Genomic DNA, 20311 nt, shown 5'->3' on the forward strand with positions numbered 1-20311 from the left:
CTCTCGTCAGCTGTAAAATACAGGCAAGCGCATGGTAGCATTAAGCATTTGCAATAATCTGAAAAATAATCCGGATTTCCTATACGCAAGACCAATACCTTAAAATACAGACAAACCATTTTTGCTCTGGTTTAAGGGGAAGGAAAAAGATACATCTGATGTGTACGTGTGGCCACTCTTGCTTATTTGACAAAAAAACCCCAACCCTCAGTATGAATAAAATCACCTACAAAATCTCCAAAACACTCATAGCAAAAGTTGTGTATTTTTAACTACAATTATTATTTTTAACTACAATTATTAAAGTGACCAACAGACTATGGCTTATTGTTGCAAGTGGGTTGTAAGTGGGGAAACGCAACCTAAATGGAAGACCCGTTCACATCCAGTTTACAGAAACAGCTCCTTTTCTTCATGCCTCCTTCTTCTCTCTTCTATTCTGAATTTTTTGCTATTTAAGCTCCCTGATGGTAGACAGAAATGTTAAACAATGTTAATAATGAGCTTTACAGACAGTAAGAACTCCTGAAAGTCACTGTAGGGGATATCTTCCATCAGCAAAAAAAGCATAATTCTCATTTCTGATTTTAACTTTTCATAAATCTCAGCATTTCATACGGTGGTGTGTGATCTTTATTTTGTTCATTACTAACCTCTTAAGGAGGGGCGTGAACAACTCAAACACTGCTCAAGTAGCCAATACCAACTGAAGCCGCGCACCGGAGAACATGCCAAATGCACAAGTGGTGGTATTTACACATACAAACACCAACTGTATGTGAAGATACACAGAAATCAGTGTCAACAAAATCTTCATGGAGACGCAAGAGCTTTAGAAAATGAACTTACGGTGAGGGAGGGCTATCGAGCTTGTAGTGCTAAAAATGCCCTTTGGAAGACTGGGGACCTGCTGCCGACAGCAGGAGTCCTGCTAACAGGATTCAGTGTAATCAGGTTTTAATTCTGTGGAATCAAAGCAAGGAAGGCTCTCTCCTCCTTAGAAAAGCACCGTTGTTAAACACCTTCCAAAAAGTCAAGTTTAGAAGTCAGTGTTCAAAAATAGGACGAAGACAAGCGTTCGGACATTACAGTTCTTTATTTGTTTTTGAATCCACAATCTATACAGGTATTTACAAGGCATGAAAATGGAGAACAGCACAAAATACAATTGAGGTATAAGCTAAGAGCACAGTATGTCATGTTTCAATAAATATAATTCAAAATTTGTAAACTAAGTGACCAGATAGATGCATCTTGTTTACTAAAACCATATAAAATATCTGTTAAATCTCACGTGAGGTAGAGGACAGTATTGTGTGTCATGTAATGCAACCACAGCAACTCTAACGATAAGACTGTACATCATTGGCAAAGTATTAAAAATTGTTGAATGCACTGATCATTTTTTCACAGGCTTTTACTGTGGTTTCAGAATAGTCATTCAACCTGTTGCCTTCAGCTAACACAGACTCTGTTGTTTTGCAGCTACTTTCTGTAATTTAGTAACATAATTATACTGGCATGTCAACATCAATAAATACTTTTGAGAGTGAGTATGAAAACACAAAAAGAGATTTTGTCAATCACAGAAAGCAACGCAATGGCAACAAAATATTTCAGACCAACTTTTTATTATTTTCTAGAATTAGTTTAAATACAGTACAGCTGTGCTTTCCTTTAAGTGAGGTATCTATATTTGAAGAAAAAAAATTCAATTGATATCGTTACATTTCATCGACTTTCAAATAGCAAAATTTTATACCATTTGTTTGCTGTGCTTGAAGTGCTTAAAACCCATTTTTCAAGCATTTTCCAACCGAACCACTAACCCTGAAAAAAAAATTTTCTAAGCAATGCAGACACACTACAAAATCGTCGTGCAATCTGTAAGCAATAACTGCTGACTTTCAAAAAAGCTAAAAAAATTTATGTCCTTTTGTAATAGAGATATGCAACAAATAGAAAATTCTACAAGCCTTCTGTAATGAAAACTGGTGAATACTCGCGCTACAAAGGTAATCAGCAAAAAGAAAATTGAAATTTGCAGCTTTCTGCTGCGTACTATTGACAGCTTACATAAAATTACTGAAATATTGCAAGCACAGATTAACAGGTAGGTGTAATTATTTCTTTTGTCAGCTTCCATGTTCTAGAAAACTCCGTTGTGTGGATTAATTACATGAATTAAGTGCAGAAAAAATACAAAGTTGTTATCTTTACTGACAATCAAAATATATACTCTACAAACGAGTGAATTCTAGGAAGCTGACCACGACAGCACGTCACGGCCAACTTCACGACTAATGCTAGGAAAGTTTTCCAAAGATTTCATAACACATTCTAGCTATCCCCTCCCCCAGTATAAAACAAGAATGTATGAATAGAACCTTGTGACTTCTAAAATATGGGCCAAGCCTTATTTTTTCAGGCCACCTGTAGCTTTATGCTCCCACTCAACTTCTCCTACTTCACTAATTGCATTATGCCTTTACTATATACAAATGATTTTACACCTAAGCTATTAATATATTAAATATAGAATAAAATCAGTTTAAGAATGTGAAACATAACTACCGTTATCTAAATACTCAAGCTAAATGATATGCTTCACAAAAACTGAAACACAGACTTAAAGTTTGGAGATTTAGATAAAAATCTCTTTCATCTAGGGACACGTGGCTACGCTGTGAACGACGGTGCTTTCAGACTGCCAGAATCACAAGAGTTTTACTCTCTAAGCTCTTGAATTTTCTTGTTTATTAGAGCACACAAAGCACGTGAAAGTTCTCTTTTAAAGAAGTATAGGAGCAAACTAGATGTTCACCTTGAATCCCACTTACTTTGTTCCGAAAGGTGCACTAGGCAACTTTGATCTTGGTCTAGGTGTTATCGTGCAACTTGCAAAATCATGGCCAATTTTAGGATTTTTTCCTAAAGGTTTCACGTCACAACTATCTGGGAAAACGACTTCCTGCCTGAAAGATCAGCAAGCAATAACTGAAGGCAAAACAAATAATACATAAAATGAGCACGCTGTGACTAAAAGCGAGGATCTAACGACAGAATTAGTTTCTACCATTAAGTGTGCACTTAAGTGAGGGCCCTTAAGTGTGCATTCCAAGTTCCTATATTAGGCTGTAAAATAAACCATTCGATATAACTAGTCTAAGGTAGCGAAAAAAGGTCAACATATATTTGTTCTAGAACTTACGCAGGATTATTTACAATTTACTAAAAAACTATCTTTCAAAGACTGTGAACACACAAAATCTATGGCACATTTATGTATACATTATTACTTAAAATCAGTATAAAATTAAGTCTACACATACGAAAATTATTTATGTTACGTAAAGAGCCTGAAAGTATTATTTAAGAATTTTAAGAGGATTACAAGAATTTAAAATGCATTCTAACTTTAGATGAGCTAAATGGACTATTTACAAAGCTACTTGAAAAGTCATTGTAATGAATGTTCCGTTAGCTTTGTCAGCCAGGTGTTTTAAAACAACTCGGAGGCCTTATCTGCAGCTGGAATTGCTAAAACTTCATACAGCTGGCTTGAGTTCTTGCAACAGGGAAAATATTAGTACAAACCATGGCCACCAGCGGTTTAATAGTCCACAGCTGGTTGAGAGGTGGCTGAAGTGCTGGCTGAGGCAGGGGAACCCAGGCTACTCTAGTCCTCCACCACAACTGCCACCGCCAAAGATCAACCGGCGGCAAAGGGGGAAATTTTATCTGAAGTCATGTAACATAGACGAGACCTGAACGAAAATGGAATATACAGTATTCTAATATAATAATCCCTTGAGGATTCCATACATTCAACGGCTAAGCTATAAATACTGTGGTAAATTAGTTACTGCGGCTGTATTATATGAGTCCGTATGGCCTTATCTACATTGACAATCGAACAAGTCTGGTTCAAAACATTGACACTGAAAAGCAACTAGAAATGGTATCTTTTGATTCTTTAATAATACCTGGATAAAACGTTTCAGTTTCCCAGGACGGTGTTTTCTTACTTGCCCATCTAGCTAATCCAACGTAGGTTCTGTCCATCAAGTTGGACTACTTCAAGCTCCATTCCCTAATAATCACACTTTCATCAACATTTTTCCCCACTCTCCCTATAGCCATGTTTTCGGTGGTTGTTACAATAAAACATTCCTTGTGTTTTTAGAAGCAAGTGGTGCACACACAACCAGAATCATTTATAGTCAGCACCTTTCCTTCCAAACCACGCTGCAACGACAGGCTTTTTCCTTTTTGGTTTTTTTTTTTTTTTTTTTTTAAAGCAAAAATTTGGAGACGGAGTTGAAGAAGGGAAAAATGTCATCTGGGTCTTCTGATCAACACTGACAAAGAAAATTTTTTGATATTTTTCATCTAACCTGCTTTAATCGTCAGTGTAAATATGACACAGTTCTTAAACAAAATTGTACACGGCTATAAAAGAATCATCCTATGACTCCATGACATTTAATTTACCACCTCATTTCTCATTCAACTTAAGGATATGTGCAAGTTTATCTTTCTCTGTGATATTCAGTCATGTTATACCATTAAAAGAGAAACAAAAAAAGAAATAAAAAGTTTTCAGCTTTACTAGTTCAGGAAAAAAAATAAATCAATGTAGGCTTTTACTAGTGGTTTAACCTAAAATTAACTGAATTATTAAGAGAAGAAAAAATCTAAGTACCTCAAAACCAGAAGCTGAAGGAAAGGTTAAAATTATGTAGTGAAATACTAGAACTATTAAAATATTCCTATTCACTCACAACTAACATCGGTCAGCTGTATCAAACTTTTTGGAGAGAAGTGCAAAAAAGTATTTCTTCATCCAACTTTGTAGTCATGCTTTTAATCCACTAGGAACCAGACTTCTGAAGTACTCAAACATTATATATACATAAAACAGTAATTCTGTACAATTACACATTTTAAAACGTTATAGCTTAACAAACATGCTGTATTTCTTAATTCATGGTAACATCACCATGTCATTCAAATACAGAGACTATCAAAATGATTTTCAAAGTGCCGTATCTCAGAATTTTATTTTTTAAGCTATTATCGCAATGTCAGTTAAGGCTTGTTCTATGTAATGAAAGAAAAATCCACAAGCTGGCAATACGCTCAAAGTGTGGAGGCTTAGGGTACTAAAGAAACTAACGTATTTTTTAATATTATTTTTCTTGAAAGCATGAGTATCTGAAAAACCAGTTAAGTCAAGCTTTCTCAGTTTCTAGACGGAAAAGCCCCACCTTTAAGCCTTTTATTAACGTTTCTTTCATACTTACTATATAGAAAAAAACAAAAGAAAATATGTGAATTTTTGATTTCCAAAGATTCCATTGCAATTGTAATTTTTTTAATTTACAAAACAACCCTAACGTTTTCTTCTGCCAGCACGGCAAGCAAATGCTGGCTCTAAAAATCTTTAGACTGATAATGAGTTGTTAAATAGAAAATACTGAAAAGATCAGCTTGACTTCACACAATGAAATTATGGGAAAAATGCTGGTAAATCACTTTTGATGATCAATCATCTATCATTGTGGCGATTTTGAGTATTACCTTACAGATGAAACGTTGCCCTTACTTCCCCCAGTTTGAGAACACATAATTCTCACTGAAACCCAAACTATTTTTGACCTTGAAGAACTCAGAATGATTTTAATGTACTTTTATAACTGGATGTGCAATTGATAGCAAAATAAAGATCACCACATATATTTTAACAGACAAAGTTTAAAGGTATAGAGTCCTCAAGACTCCATTAGAAATAGACAGAAACTGGTCACTCTCAACCAAGAGTTTCATATTTTTCATTGTTTGAGAAAAACACCAGTACAAACAAAGGCAGATTTTCACTGGTTGGGAAAATCTAAAAATGGATACCTATCTATCTCTATTTATTTATATATATGTATATCTTCATCTGGACTTGTCTGGCAAATAGAAATCTGTAGAGAATATTTTTTCTCATCACACAGAAACTGCTCACCATTCATTAAAAACCAAAACACCCTGTTTGAAGGACGTAGTCACGCTTCCTCTTCCAAGTTCTATTTTCCTTTCCCATTTTTTGAAGACTTCAAGATCTGTAGCTTCAATTCCTTTATCATCATCTCTAACTTTTCCCTTGCCTCCCGTTCTTGTCTCAGTTCATCTTGAAGCTCTTGTCTATCTGCCTCCGCATGATCCAATCGCTGTCTCAATTCTGCTAGCTGTAAAAGAGAGGAGAGACAGAGAGGCAGAGCAAATTTTAGCAAACTTAACGTCAGCTATTCACTTCCAGACGCCATTGATGAGAATTATGCAGTTACCTACCACACCACTAGCAAATTACATCAATACACAAAGTTGCATAAACATCATACTATAAACAAAAAAGGAGAAAGTCTAATCTTTACATACATATAAACTGTAGTTGTATGAACTGTCACACTAGACCATGTCACTAATACACATAATCTGTTAGGAAGACTGTGATGATGTCTGCATCACATGTTTCAAAAATCACAGAATAAATAGCACTTTTTCATTTCCCAGGTTCACTTCTCTTCCCCGACAAAATACTACTTCTTTATTTCAGAGCCTGAATGCATTTCTGTAACAAATAAAACCACCACCAGTTTTCTGATACACTTTAGTATAAATGAAACAGAATTACCAGCAATAACGTCCAGAAAATTTTGAACATAACCACCTGTGCATTTATGTGTGTGTTCATAAACACGAGTCCACCCTAATTTTTTTGTGAAATATTTTGTGTTTAAACACAGAAATTAAACAATTTTTTCATCTACAGTACAGTAAAACTGAAACTTGCTAGAGTGTCATCAAAACTTATTTACGGTGAGATCTGGAAACATCTGATGAATTTTTCAAGTGTGGGAAAGTTACTGTCAAATTGCTTATAGGTATACTACCAGCAGTTAAAACAGGGAGGAGACTGGAAACCAGTTATCTTCTCTACCGTTGACTTAAAAGGTTATTTCTTACAAAAAGACCTCACTGAATCTAAAAAAAATCATCTGCCTTTATAATGACAGGTATCTACCTGATTTAAATCATCACTAAGAATACATCTCACTGAAAACGAGGAAGACAGTTCACGAGAATGAAAGAGCAGGAGCACACAGGATCCCTGGGGTTCACCAATTGCTATAAAATGTACCGGGCAAAGGAACTCCTGTGCTGATTTTAGAGAAACATCACATCCAGTGGACTTCCATCTCCACTTGTATAATCAGAAATTAAATTTAAATGGTTTTTCCTACAATCAGAGATATTTAAGCAGTTCTTAGACGGCAATAGGCTATTAATGTAAGTCTCCTGACTCCACTACTTTGATGAAGTAAGCTGTTGCAGTACGATATGCCCACTGCCTGCATGTTGCAGCACGTACTGCGTAAGCACTTCTCTGGTTGAGTTTTGATTTCCAGCTCTAAGGAAAGGTTCCAGTACTGGTTATACTGCCCCTCTGTGACTGGCAGGGTAAAGCAACAATTAAACTAGACAATTCCAGAAATAAGTCAAAAAGGGGGAGAAGACATTTAGTGCATCTCCAGGCAGGCCTAGAAAGAGGAACAGATAATTAAGCAAGCTGCAAATCCCTAATTGCTGATTTTATTTAATGTACAAAGAGGGTTCCTCCCAGTCCACAGTTCTCACAAAGAAAAGGGCAGCCTGGGCAACTGCTTCAAGATGAACTAAGGCTTTTTTTAATTCCTGTATACACAGCTTAGGAAAGTTACTGGTTGCCAGGACCTCTGTTTAACTCAGGTACTTTTGACAACTGCTTGGAACCTAGGGTCCAAAATCTATTCTAAGATGCGGTAAATGGAGAAAAAGGTTCAAATTGTATGTTGCGAACAGCCCTACCACACAGGTAATAACAGAGTAAACTTTCATGCAAGGAATGTGTTTAGTTTTCAAAGTCTAACTTCAAAAGAAACAACCAACCAGTCTCCTTGGGGAACAATCTATGGTTTTTACCCTCTAAAGTAAGCAAGCTACACAAGCCATATAAAACATGCTATACATGATTATCTTCATAAATTAGAACATGTTGCTACTTGCAGTAATAGGGCTTGTACCAGATGTTTAGTAAATCAGGCCTTAGTCAGAGAGGATTATTTCTGGCAGCAAAGGCTCGGAATCTGTGGAGTGGGATGTCATGAAATTAAATTCATGAGAGGGATTTATGATGCTAGTCTCTGCCCTACTCCCCAAAAATACCAAAACCTGTCTCTCAAGTACTGCCTGTTTCTTAGTTTGAGACAATAAGAACAGGAAACATATGCAGCTATGTTCAAATGACCACAAAGCTCTACTGAGCTTAAGTTTCAGATTTTGTTTACTTTAAAAAAACTGTGAAGACTAGTTTTCTGTGACACAGTACAAAATACATCACTATACATCTAATCATAACCGCAACTGATTTTGAAAAGGGGCATTCCAAGGCTCCCTTTGCCATTAACTATATTTTTCCTACTGGAATGACACGAATAACCTCCAACATAAAGAAGCAATGGTAGAAGTTAAAAGGAAAGTGAAAGAAAAATATCTCCATAGGTTTCGACATATGAACCCAAGAGGCAAGAATGAGAGACAAAAATATGATTTTAATTTCCAAGAGAAGTCTTGACCTAATGCTTTGATACAACACAGATAGTGCAGAAGATCCTACCACCAAGGGACAGAAAGAGCAGTGAGGTACGCAACTAATCTGACAAAAAGGTGGTTGAGAGGTTTGAGTTCTTTTTTTTAACATAACAAGAAGAAAAAGAGGAATAGCTTACTTCTATAACTAAAATTAGAATGTCTAATTCTGTAACCTGGGCGAGCCTATATACATTAAAAACATGATTTGTTTTAAATGAGGATGTAACAGACCTTGTGTTTATGATTCCTACTTCTTCAATAACTTTGTGTGTTTCTGTAAGTTGCGTTCTACCTCAGTTTCAATCAAGGAACAGGGAAATAAATACTGATGTCACTGTGATCTATTCTGGTGTTCGTCTATGGTATCAGAACACATGGAGAAGATGAAACCTTAAGTTGGCTGAGCAACAGCTTGACCATTTCCTGATAGACTAAATATCGTTTGGTTTGAAGCCAACTTTCCCTTCTCACCTGTGCTGCATATTCAGCTTCTTTGTCTTTTTCTAAATTGGAGTCACAGCTACACTTTTGCTTCATCACTTGGTCCAGTTTCTTCTCCAAGTCTCTCTGCTCAAAATAAAACTCTTCCATTCTTTGAGCATGCTCCGTTTGCAAACATTCAAGTTCTTTTTGTAAATTCTGCTGCTCTTCTGTTAGTTCCTTCATTGCTTTAGAATTGCTTAACATTTCCACTTCCTGTCAAGAAAAATCAGGGTCACACACACCTTGCTTCTAAACCAGAAAAGTAGAACACTGAATTTATGTGTCTAGCTGGAAACACTGAGGCCAAAAAGAGCACATTTATCTACTGGTAACAACAGCCTGACAATGGTATTTACCCACTTATCAATGACAGCCTGGAATTCTGTAGCAAGCATTTAATTTTTATACTTTTAAATATTTATACCTCCAAGTACGCGGAGCTTACAAAAACAGATTCACAACTTTCAGTACTGGAACTCAGAAAGCAGCAGCACTGATTTAATAAATATACTCTGAAGATGTAAGAAGTGCATCATCAGAAAACAGAATAAATGTGTTTGATTTCTTTTTCCACTAGCATTTTGGTATTTTTTAAAGTCTTTTTTTTTTTAAACTCATCTACAACCTCTCCAACAGCAGAGCAACTTAAAAGTAGCAGCTCTAGGGCCTATCTGAGCTCACAGATTCTGAGCTTAACATTAAATGAACTAAAGTAAAATAAAATACTATGTTCTATGAACATGAGAAGCAAAAACATTGTTTACCTTAGTTCGGAAAACAGACATGAGGCAAAATCACAAGCGAACACTAGCTTCTAATGTCATCCGTTATTTTAAAAGACTAGTAAAATCCCCCTAAAAACAAGGGCTTATCAAACAGAAATAGGAAGGTGGTACTCTTTTTTTATACAGGGCATTGATAAGACCATTCCTAGAATACTGATGTCTGCATCTTTAAAATCCTGAAAACTGAGAAATTTTAGAGAAACTATAATTGCCAAAATGTTTGGAAAACATTTTAAAGTGAAAGAAGTAGTTTTAATTTGGGTAAAACAAAAGGAGGAGCTGCTTGAACACAGTTGTTGCAAACTGAAGAGACACCAATCTTTAGCGGACTCAAACCTAATGAGCAGAAGAGTGTCTGGGTTCAAGCTGGGGGGAAATTATCTGTGTGTTTCGGTGTTCCTAAATGAATGTAACCTGTGAGACTGATTCTAGAACCAACAAGCTAACATCAGTCTTCTGATGCCAAAAGTGAAATGCACTCAGATTAGCACTGTACCATTTGAAGCTGCTGTTTCCTCCGCAAAATAGTATTTAGTTTTTCTTGCTGTTTGATATAGGTTTTCATTACTTCTTCCATGATCCTTCCCTTGTCATCTTCACAACTGATGTCTTTCATGAGAGTGGGGGACAAGGTTCGCACATCGTTACCTACTTCAACACGGCCAAAGTCTCTAGTGATTTTGGAAGAAACGTGTTCAGATTTTGCACCTCTTGCAGAACGAGTTGACACAGGCGGATCTACAAAGAAAAGAAGAACACAGCATAATAATCACAGAAAATTAAACTTCCAGAGTGGAAAAAAAAAGGCAAAGAAAACTGAAGATTATAAAAAGGTGAGAAGAATTTTTGGAAAACTGAAGCGACATCACAAAACACCAGCTTAGTGTTGAGCTTTCCAAAATTATACGATAAAAAAATAGACTTCAACATAATTTTCACTACTCACCCAAATGTTTATGCTGCTCCACACCAGTTTTCAAGTCAATTTTTTCCTGTTCTTCAAGAGAAAGCTCTGGATAGGAGGCAGCTTTTTTGTGCTTTCCACTACTGAGCTTCTTCTCTGACTGTCCAGGTGAGGATTTAATTACTTCTGAAGCTTTCACTGTTGTTTTTGCAACATCCTTATATTGTGATGCAAGAGATACATTTGGGGCAACCACTTTATCACACATATAAAGGTAGTAACTGAAACAACAGAACAGTAAAATTAAGAATGAAAGGTAAGCATAATAAACAATGACTGGTACAGAGCAGTAAGTTTAATTTCATGTGATTTTACACTGTGAAAGTTTCGATGGGAAATAAGCACATCCTTTTTAAATTTTTCCTATGCAAAAGGAAATCCTAATGACCCACTTAAATCTTTACTGAGTAGATTATCTAGATAAGGTTTTGAGGCTATCAAACAAGAGGATTTTTCAAACATGGCCGATTAAAAAAATCATACAGAAAATCATATGAAGACTTCATTTAAATGCAGAGTGAAATTAGAATGCCACTGAATCCAGATTCTCTAGCATTTTCATAATCCTTATATTAGCAATGGAGGATGGGGGAAGTGATCAGTGCAGTGGGAACGAGCAGACCGTTCTTTACAAAGCAAAGTTGTGCACTGAGAGTGCGGGGGCACATCTGAGACCAACGCTGGACCTTCTTTCCCACATACACTGAGCAATCCATCTGGATTTTCACAGCTCCTGGACTCCTGGGAGCATCCTTCCGTACCGCCCTAACCTAGCCCCTCCGCTTTTGTCTAATACAGAAGGAAAAGAGTGCCAGATGTGTTAAGGTCAGCGCCAAGATAATCAGTGTCACGACACTGGAGTCAAGGTTGCTGTCTTCAACACTTTCCCTTCTCCTAGTTCTCCTAGTTCGGAAGGCGCCGACAGAAACAGCAAACCGAGGGACCATCACATTCATGTGTTTGCGTGGGAACTAGTTTGATGCGTGTCTGGCTTTGACGCACGCTGCTAGCCAAAAGACTCTGATCTCACCCATATACGGTAAATGCATAATCACACGGGGAAGAGGTACGTCAAGAAAAACTGTTTCCTTCGCTGATGCAGATGATAAACTGTGTACTACGTTAAGGAAATACACTTGGTTTCTAAAACCAGGAAACTAATCAACAGACAATTCAGCTGTAGCCATTGCTCCAGTGTGGAAGAAAGCCTTCAAACACCTTTTACAAGTCTTTTTTGAAAGTAAATTAAGTTGCACTCGTGGTAAACAGGCCCTATGCAACTTTCCATATGCATGCATTATATTATAATAAGATTAAAAATTACCTTCTGTCATTCCTACTCTGAAAAGGGAAATTGTAATTACATTTCAATTGTATTGCCTACTGAAGAACACTCACGGATCACAGCTTGAGTTCTGTACCAAAACCCACTCATAAGCAGTTCATTAACATTTACACTAAGAAATGCATTAAAAAGTTAGGGTTCAATTATTCCTGTGCGATCCCTTAGAGTTCTCCTGACAGTTCAGGTTGCAAATACATTTTTTTTCAGTTTAAATACTTTTGGCTATTTAAAGATAATTCAAATATTTGTACATACAGTGCTTACAGATCTACACAGGAAATTCAGTTACCTGGGATGGAAAAAGGAGGGTGGTTGAGGATCGGTTTCTGCTTCTTGCTTTATAACTGGATACCACTGCGACAATTCCAGGCTCTGCTGTGAATCTGCCTGAAGAAAAGAAAAAATAAAAGGTAATTGGAACATGGATACATGTTATTTACGTTTTAATAAACACTCCTCAGTGGAATGGCATTTACACCATTAATACGTACACACCAGAGAAACTGGGGTACTGGAAAATGGAGTGGTTTTGGCAGCGATGCAGGGTGATGCAAGCCACAGAAGTTTCTTCAATCTCCAGATTCCCATTACGGGCAAAGCAGAAACAAAATTAAAAGAAAATCTCTTTACAAACCTACATAAAAGCTCTGCTGAGTTTCCAGAACTCTGCCAGAGGCATGCTAAAAATGTCTGGGAGAAAGAGAAAGCAGAAACTAGGATTCCCAAAAGGTTGTAGGAGCCTTTTACAATAAAGTATCCACATCATAGTAAGCACTTGCCAGATACTTTATTACAAAATAAAACCTGTGAATAAAATGGAAACATTACTGGTAATTCCAGAGAGAGAACTTTCTTTAGTTGTTACAAATTTTTATTGCAAAAGTGGGCAAAGCTGCTGCACTAACATGATTAACTCCATTTCCTTTGCAGTAACAAATAAAATTAATTCAACAGCATCAGAATAGATAATCTTAAAACTTCTGTGCATTCTGCATTTGGGTAACAATTGTTGTTCTGTTCATCTCAAGAAACATTTTTGGAATTACTCTTTTCGTCACAAAGTTATCTGGGATACTTGCTGCTCCACTGCAAAGGTACTATTAATTTCAAGTGAAAGGTGTCTCATCATATATTTAAACAAGACTTAAAGCTAAGAAATTGGTTCTTAATTTCTTTGTATTAAAATAGCCTTGAGAAGTGGGTTTTTGGTGTGGTCGGTTGATCCCAGCCAGCATCCAAGCACCCACGCAGAGGCTCCCTCACCACCATCCCCAGCGGGATAGGGACAAAAGCAAGAAAGCTCACACATCAAGATAAAGACAGTTTAATAGGTGAAGTAAAGAGAAAAAAAACAACAAGTGAAGCAAAGGATATCCCTCACCACCTCCCACAGGCAGATTGATGCCCAGCCAGTCTCCAAACAACGTCCACCTCGGATGCCAAACCCCCCTTTCTTCTCCTTCTGTCCCAGTTTTTATTGCTGAGCATGACATTATAAAGTACGGAGTATCTCTTTGGCCACTGCCAGTCTCTTGCCCATGCCCAGCCTACTCGCTGCAGGGGCCAAGCACGAAACCAAGAAAGCCTTGACACTGCCTAAGTGCTGTTCAGCAGCAGCCGAAACACTGGTGTGTTACCAACACTGTTTTAGCCACAAACCCAAAGCACAGCACCATACAGGCTGCTACGAAGAAAGTTAACACCATTCCAGCCAGACCCAGTACCTTCGGAAAGTTGCTGTATTTAAAAAAAAACCAAAAAAACAACCTATAAAGCTAAAAAAATCCTAATGTACCAAAAGCTTCACCTAGCATTCTAACATCTTCACAATTTCTTGTGCACATGATATATTATCAGAAAAGTTTATATTTACACACCCTGCAATCAACTGTTGCAGAACTTCATCTCTGGCAGTCAAGAGAGTACCCAATTACACCTTGTACCGAAGTCTGCAGAATCAAATGTCACTTGACCATGAGAGACCAAATCCCACCTACAATATTCTGGTCAAAACTTCCTGCCCACTAAATTCAGCTCTAGCAACGAAACTGAAATTTAACTCCACCCCTGTTCCTCAACTCAGTCCCAAGACAGATACAAAGGAGGGAGGGTACAAGGAAGCTGAGCTACAGAATAGTAAATTCATCATCAAGCCTTTAAATAATAAAGATTTGAAATACAGCAAATAATCTCTACAAAAACAGCCTCATCCTGACACTGGTCAAGTTTTTTCTACTTATCCAGATCATTCTAATAATTTAAATAATGTACTTATATTCTTCTACTTACACTACAGCTAGGACACACTATGCTAGTACCAATTTTAACTTCTGATTCACATCTTGTCCATGTTTTAGGACTCACATTTTAACATGTTCATGTATTTACATATGAAATTATTTATCAGGTAATCTGTATTTTCAAGTTATTAGGTCAGATTTTTACGTTCCCAGTATTTCAAATGGAAAACAACTGTAGCGTTTACTCATTACTGTGCATTTTGCAAATGAATTACATAACTTGCCATCAAATTTTTACTTAGAAAAGGAAAACAAAGGTAATTGTAAATGAACATAAGTCTTTTTCTAACACAATTCCTTCCTCATCATCTAGGTTAATAAAATAGTGATAAAGCATCTACTTCAATATATATGTGCATTTCATTACCTAACAATCTGTTTAGTTTAGATGCTCTTAAATAATTCTATAAACGCAATATATCCAAGTAAACCTAAAACTGAATTACTGCTACCTAAAGTGTTTGAAAGGGCTACAAGAAAAATATGTCTTATTTTTCTTCTAAAGCTAGTTGTGCAAAGCTGTTCTTTAAGAAAAAATATACAGATAAGTAGCAGTTTCAGCCTAATCATTAAGACGGTAGCTTTAGCAGAGATGGGATTTACAAAAATATTCAGAAGAAATGTTAACTCTCCACATTGCAAGCCTTTCCCCACTCACAGTGACCAACTCAGGGAATTAGTCTGAGAAGCCGAAGTTTTAGTGCAGAGCGATTATCAGGAACTGTCGCAAAGTCAAAGGGAATGAGGATCTGACAGCACAGAGATCAGCAGAGACTTTAGCGACAGCTGTTCCCAGGAAGAGCAGGTGGATGTGACACTGCAGTCTAGAACTCAACAGAAAATGAGAAACTCGGTGACAATAAAATATACAGCTTACAGCTTTCTTATTAGCACAAAGAACAGAAAGGAATTAACCTTGTGAGTACACTGCTCTTAAAATATCCAAGGCAAAAGCATATTTGCGCTGTGAGGTGAATAAACTCAGTGAAAGGCTAAGGAGAAAGGCAATGCACAGGCTCTAAGATGCTCCAAAGTCTATGGGATTTAATTAATAATTTGTTATGACTGGCTGGACAAAGATCTAGCCAAGGGCAACCGTTCTTCCTGGGCCCTCCAAGATAACGTCAAAGATGTGCCGACACTTCTGAAGGCTGACTCAGCAAAGGTGGTAAGGAGGTGACAGAACAGCAAATGGAACATCCTGCAAGTAATTTTCCCTGGGAGTGTAAGAAACGGGAATGTCTACACACTGTACCTAATACCTCTCTCACACCACAGAAATGAGGGAAAGAAAAGGCTAGTGAAGCAGCACAAGCTTCCCCAGGACAAGGAAACGGAGGCTGAGCTGCAACACTCCCCTATTAAACTCTTCTATCTTTTGTACTTTCCAGATGAATATCTATGAGACCAAAAAAAATAAAAGAACCCTCCCCTGCCATTTTATCTTTGTTCGAGTTTGCACGGTTTCTCTCTCATTCTGATTTCAGATGCTGCTTTGTAAGAGAAAAGCTATACAGGTCTGCAACGGAAGACTCCGCAAAGCTTTTCTACTTAATTTGCACCAGTCCAGTCCAAATTACTGTTACTGCTAATTTCAGCTGTTTTTTTCATCTGTACACATGAAACGGAAAGACCTTTCGGTCTGAAATCTGCTACTGTGAAAAGGGAAGCAGTATTAGAGGTATGAATACGGAAGACTATTTCCACTGATGCACCCACCATCCTGTAGTTCATTACCCACACTGGCATTGCAAGGATAGAGACTGCCATGTCTTTACCAGATGAAAAGCGAAGCCTCCTTGCTATGAACTTAACCTGCACCTTCAACTAATTCATCACGCGTAAGCATGCCACATTGCAGACTTTCATGGAAATTTTCTGCTAAAACCCCTTACTATAGACCGGCACAACTGTAAAAATACCTGTTACTGCAGTAAGCCTTTCTGCAGTACTAACTTTTCAGAAGTTTATGCTGAAAGGCGTCGACTTAGAACACACCTTTTTGGGCTCAACCATCTGGACTGCTCTCGCTGCTATTTTGAAATCCACCACAAAACATCCAACAGGCAAAATGGATATACAGTCAAACCAGTAGCCATTAAACAGACATATAAATGCCAAATACACTGAAAAGAAAGATAGTCATGGGGCAGGAACCATTTAAAAACCTCTCACATTTAAATTATACCCCAAAAACTCTACCTTCTCTGAATGGAAACATCTATGATGTTCAATACTTATCTGGTGCTCGGCTTACTATTTAAAGTAGAAGCTCTCTAAGGGAAAAATAAGCTCTGTATTTTTGAACCACAGTGTGGACTTGCAGCAGTATTTTAGGAAAAAATACAACATCTATTATTAACCATTGTCAAGATACCGGCCTACAGCTCATTACTTGGGCTGCTAAAAACCCCCTCTTTTTGGCATATTTCTCTATACAACTGGTTTAAACAGAAAGCTATTGCTGAACAAGCAGACTTTGGGATTCTAAATAGCAACCTATCAATGCACCATCACCCTGCACGCAAAGTCATGAGATGGGTGGTTGGCAAGCCAGGTCGCCATACACCACACATGTGTGTGCTGGAGTAAAAATAACAAATGAAGAATTAATTTGTAATACTTGATTTTCAAGGTCTTTTCTGCTTTGCTCAGCTGCTGCAACGCACACTGCATAAAACACATTCAAAGGTCAAATGGGAGAATGACAACTTCCACAGTATCTCCGAATTTTCCGTAGACTGTAAACCTTAGAACAGAACAAGAACCAACAAAGCCAAACCAGCCCAAATGAAGTGACTTACAGCCGAAAGAGGAAAGAGATTACCACACCTTTTAATGAGAAATGTATTTCCATGGTGAAGCTCTCTCACAAATTTAACTTAGGCTTGATTTGACAAGCATTCCCATTTACAAAAGACAAGCAACGCGCTTCCAAAACAAGTATTTACGTGTAAGCTGAAAGAAACTTGGGAGTTTTACAAGAGTAGGTGAACTTACTTTGGACCGCGTTCTTTTCTGGTTTTTCTCGCTAAATTTCTCCTTCATTTCCTCCAAGAGATGCTTCAGTTCCCGCTCCTCCGACGTTCCTAAGTATTTTTGGTTAATATGCAGGTAGCAGTGCCACTTGGCCGATTCAAACCCCCAGTGGCAGGTCCTCTTGTCGGGGGATCTGTGCGAATGCATCACAAACGTCTGGGGCGAGAACATCCCGTAGCACTCCAAACACTGGATACATGGGTCATCCGGCGCAAGGTAGAACTGAGGTGCAAACAACCCCTGGCACTTGCCCAGGCATTCGTGCTCTACTTCAAAGGCACTACCAGTCTCTTTCAACTGGGCCAACGTGTTCTTACCAGGGAGAAAACTGCCATTTTGCGGAAAAGTGCGAGGACGTAGTAAAGCATTGCATAGTCTCTGAGCATCAGTCAGTGTAATCAGCCCACAGGACGGAGCATTGAATGGAAGAATTCCCAAAACCTTCAGAATATGAAGCTGGTCGGAAGTGCACCTTGAGCAGTATATATACAGTTCGTCACACACTGTATTGATCTGTTGCAGCGAAAAGTCTCGGAGAACCGAATTCAACACTTGAGGCAGGCAAAGTCTTTTTTCTCCTCCGACTTTAAAACAAGAGATAGATTCCCCCTCCAGTATGGTCTGGGTGAGTTCTGTGGAGCTGTCTGGAGGAATAAGCAGCGGACCAGAAAGTATCTGCGGTGATGGAAGAGGCAAGAAGACAGTGGGTGACATACTGTCCTGGGAATAACGAGCCGAAAAAGCTGCCGGTCCACCCAGTGAACTCTGGCTGCTCAAGTGGAACTGTGCCAACGTATGTTTCAAACCTGGATTTAAATTCAAAGGCTCAGATAGCGAAGCGTTGTTTGGCTTGGCGGTTTCCCCATCAGCCTCCACAGGAGTTTCGTCATATTCATCCAAGTTTTCCTTCTTTATTGTTGGCAATTTATTTATTACAACTCGTACTTTGTTATTTACATGCATTTCTGTCATTGCTTTTTTTAACGGAGGACTCCCATCCTCTCGGATCCCACTCCTTTTTTGGTCCGAAACTAGACCTAGGGGGAAGTTTATTTGCGGGCTTTCCATTGCTGAACACCAGAACTTTAATTAAGTCAGTGTTGAATGTGCATTTTCCTGCTTCTTCATACAAAAAAAACAATTTCAAGCGATCTTGATTACCTCAGGCAAACCGAGTTTTGCACTCCTTTCAGTAAAATGTTACTTCTTCAGCCTCTGACAGTAAAAACGTAACCCATTTTGCATGTAATACCATAAAATTAATAATGGCAAGGTTACACAATTTTTTCTTTTATAGTTATTTGTTCGATTTTCTTGTATAAAAAACCCGCTGCAGTTGGTATACAAAAGGCTTTTCTTCACACCCTACACACTATTTTACACAATAGTCTTGTACAGTGATTTAGTAAAAATTGGTGAGTTGATGCAAGACTGTCCACCCTTGATCATTTTTTTTCCTTAAAAAATATACTGTCTTTTCAAATAAGTCTCTATTTAAATATTAAAATAGAAAAATGGTCTCAGTTTGAAGAACACTGATCTTAACGTAACTGATCCAAAAACGTAGTTTAAGTTGTATGAAAATTTTATTCAGCACTTTCAGTTCTCGGAGATCAAACAACCTTTAGGGCTTGCTTTACTGCACTGCCAACTTTATGATTTCACCACCACCACGAGAGTTACTATGGCAGCTCACAAATAAACCCCCAAATTAAAGGCTGATCCAGCTCGCCGGCAAAAAAACGAGACGTCCCTGGAGAGTCACCTTTCGCACAGATGTCACCGGTGTGTGTCACAATTTTCCCACCCCGAGTTATTAGTAAGAGAGGTAAGATCCAGGCCATCGGCTGAATTATGTCTGGTGCTAACGCAGTCCTGTCAGCCTTTCCTGTGAGGGGAGAAAGAGGACGGACATGAGCGACCCCAAAAATGTGAGTTTTCTGCGTGAAAAGGATGGGATGCCTTTCCCGATTAATTAGAGCTGTCCCTGGCCACCGCCAGCCCCACCACGGCCCCGGCAGACGGGCGATGCCGGCGGCACCAGACACCTCCCCAAGGCGGGGCGGCACCGCGGCGGCTTCCCCCACACACACACCCGCCGTGCCCACCGGGGAAGGACGGGCTCTCCCGGGAGCCGGCCGGGCCGCTCTCCGTCCCCTCCGCCCGGGGACCGGCCACCTCGCCCCGCAGCCCCTTCCCGGAAGGGCCCGGGACGCCGCATCCTCCCTCCCTCCCCCGCCGTGACTCACCTCAGCCCCGCCGGCACCGCTCCGAGCTGGGCTCACCCCCGCCGCCCCTTACCCGCCTCCCCGGGGGCGCAGCCGGCCCCACGCCGCCCCCCCGCCACCGCGCTTCCCTCAGCCCGCCGCCGCCGCCGCTCCCTCCCCCCGGGGACGGCGCGCCCCTCCCCCGCCTCAGACCCATTCCCCCCATCCCTCCCTCCCCGGTAACTCCCCGGCTGCTCACCCGGCGCCGCGGGGGCTCCCGGCAGCCCGGGGAGCGGAACAGGCGCCGGGGACGCGCCGCCCACCCGGTGACCTCACTGCAGAGACGGCGGCGGCGACAAGACACCGAGACGGCGGCGGCGGCGGCGCGCGGGCACGAACCCGCCGGCGGCGCGCGCCGCCGCCGCCGCAGCCCCGCCCACTGTCTGGGGCAGCGGCGGCAGCGGCAGCGGCCGCCCTTCCCCCGCCCGCCGCCGCCGCCGCCTCAGCGC

The 20311-nt window shown here is 39.5% G+C and overlaps 1 protein-coding gene across 1 annotated transcript; it reads right to left on the reverse strand.

Moving 5' to 3' along the window:
- Positions 1 to 1085: 1085 nt before the first annotated feature.
- SKIL (SKI like proto-oncogene) lies at positions 1086 to 20192 on the reverse strand. Its single transcript, XM_054206978.1, has 7 exons — positions 20062 to 20192; positions 17557 to 19483; positions 12546 to 12643; positions 10894 to 11132; positions 10444 to 10685; positions 9151 to 9375; positions 1086 to 6236 (listed from the first exon to the last, which is right to left on the reverse strand). The coding sequence occupies exons 2-7, from the start codon at positions 18661 to 18663 to the stop codon at positions 6075 to 6077; spliced, it is 2073 nt and encodes a 690-aa protein (XP_054062953.1). The 5' UTR covers positions 18664 to 19483; positions 20062 to 20192; the 3' UTR covers positions 1086 to 6074.
- Between the last annotated feature and the right edge of the window lie 119 nt (positions 20193 to 20311).

Source organism: Rissa tridactyla, chromosome 6 (assembly GCF_028500815.1).
Source record: "Rissa tridactyla isolate bRisTri1 chromosome 6, bRisTri1.patW.cur.20221130, whole genome shotgun sequence".
In the NCBI taxonomy this organism is placed as follows: Eukaryota; Metazoa; Chordata; class Aves; order Charadriiformes; family Laridae; genus Rissa; species Rissa tridactyla.

What these genes read in the sequence shown, in the direction of transcription:
- SKIL (XM_054206978.1), bottom strand. Translation starts at nt 18,663, where the DNA reads ATGGAAAGCCCGCAAATAAACTTCCCCCTAGGTCTAGTTTCGGACCAA. An exon ending in CCCTCCTTTTTCCATCCCAG is followed by an intron (nt 11,133 to 12,545) that starts GTAACTGAATTT and finishes CTGTTGTTTCAG; the next exon opens with TTACTACCTTTATATGTGTG. An exon ending in GGAGCAGCATAAACATTTGG is followed by an intron (nt 10,686 to 10,893) that starts GTGAGTAGTGAA and finishes TTTTCTTTGTAG; the next exon opens with ATCCGCCTGTGTCAACTCGT.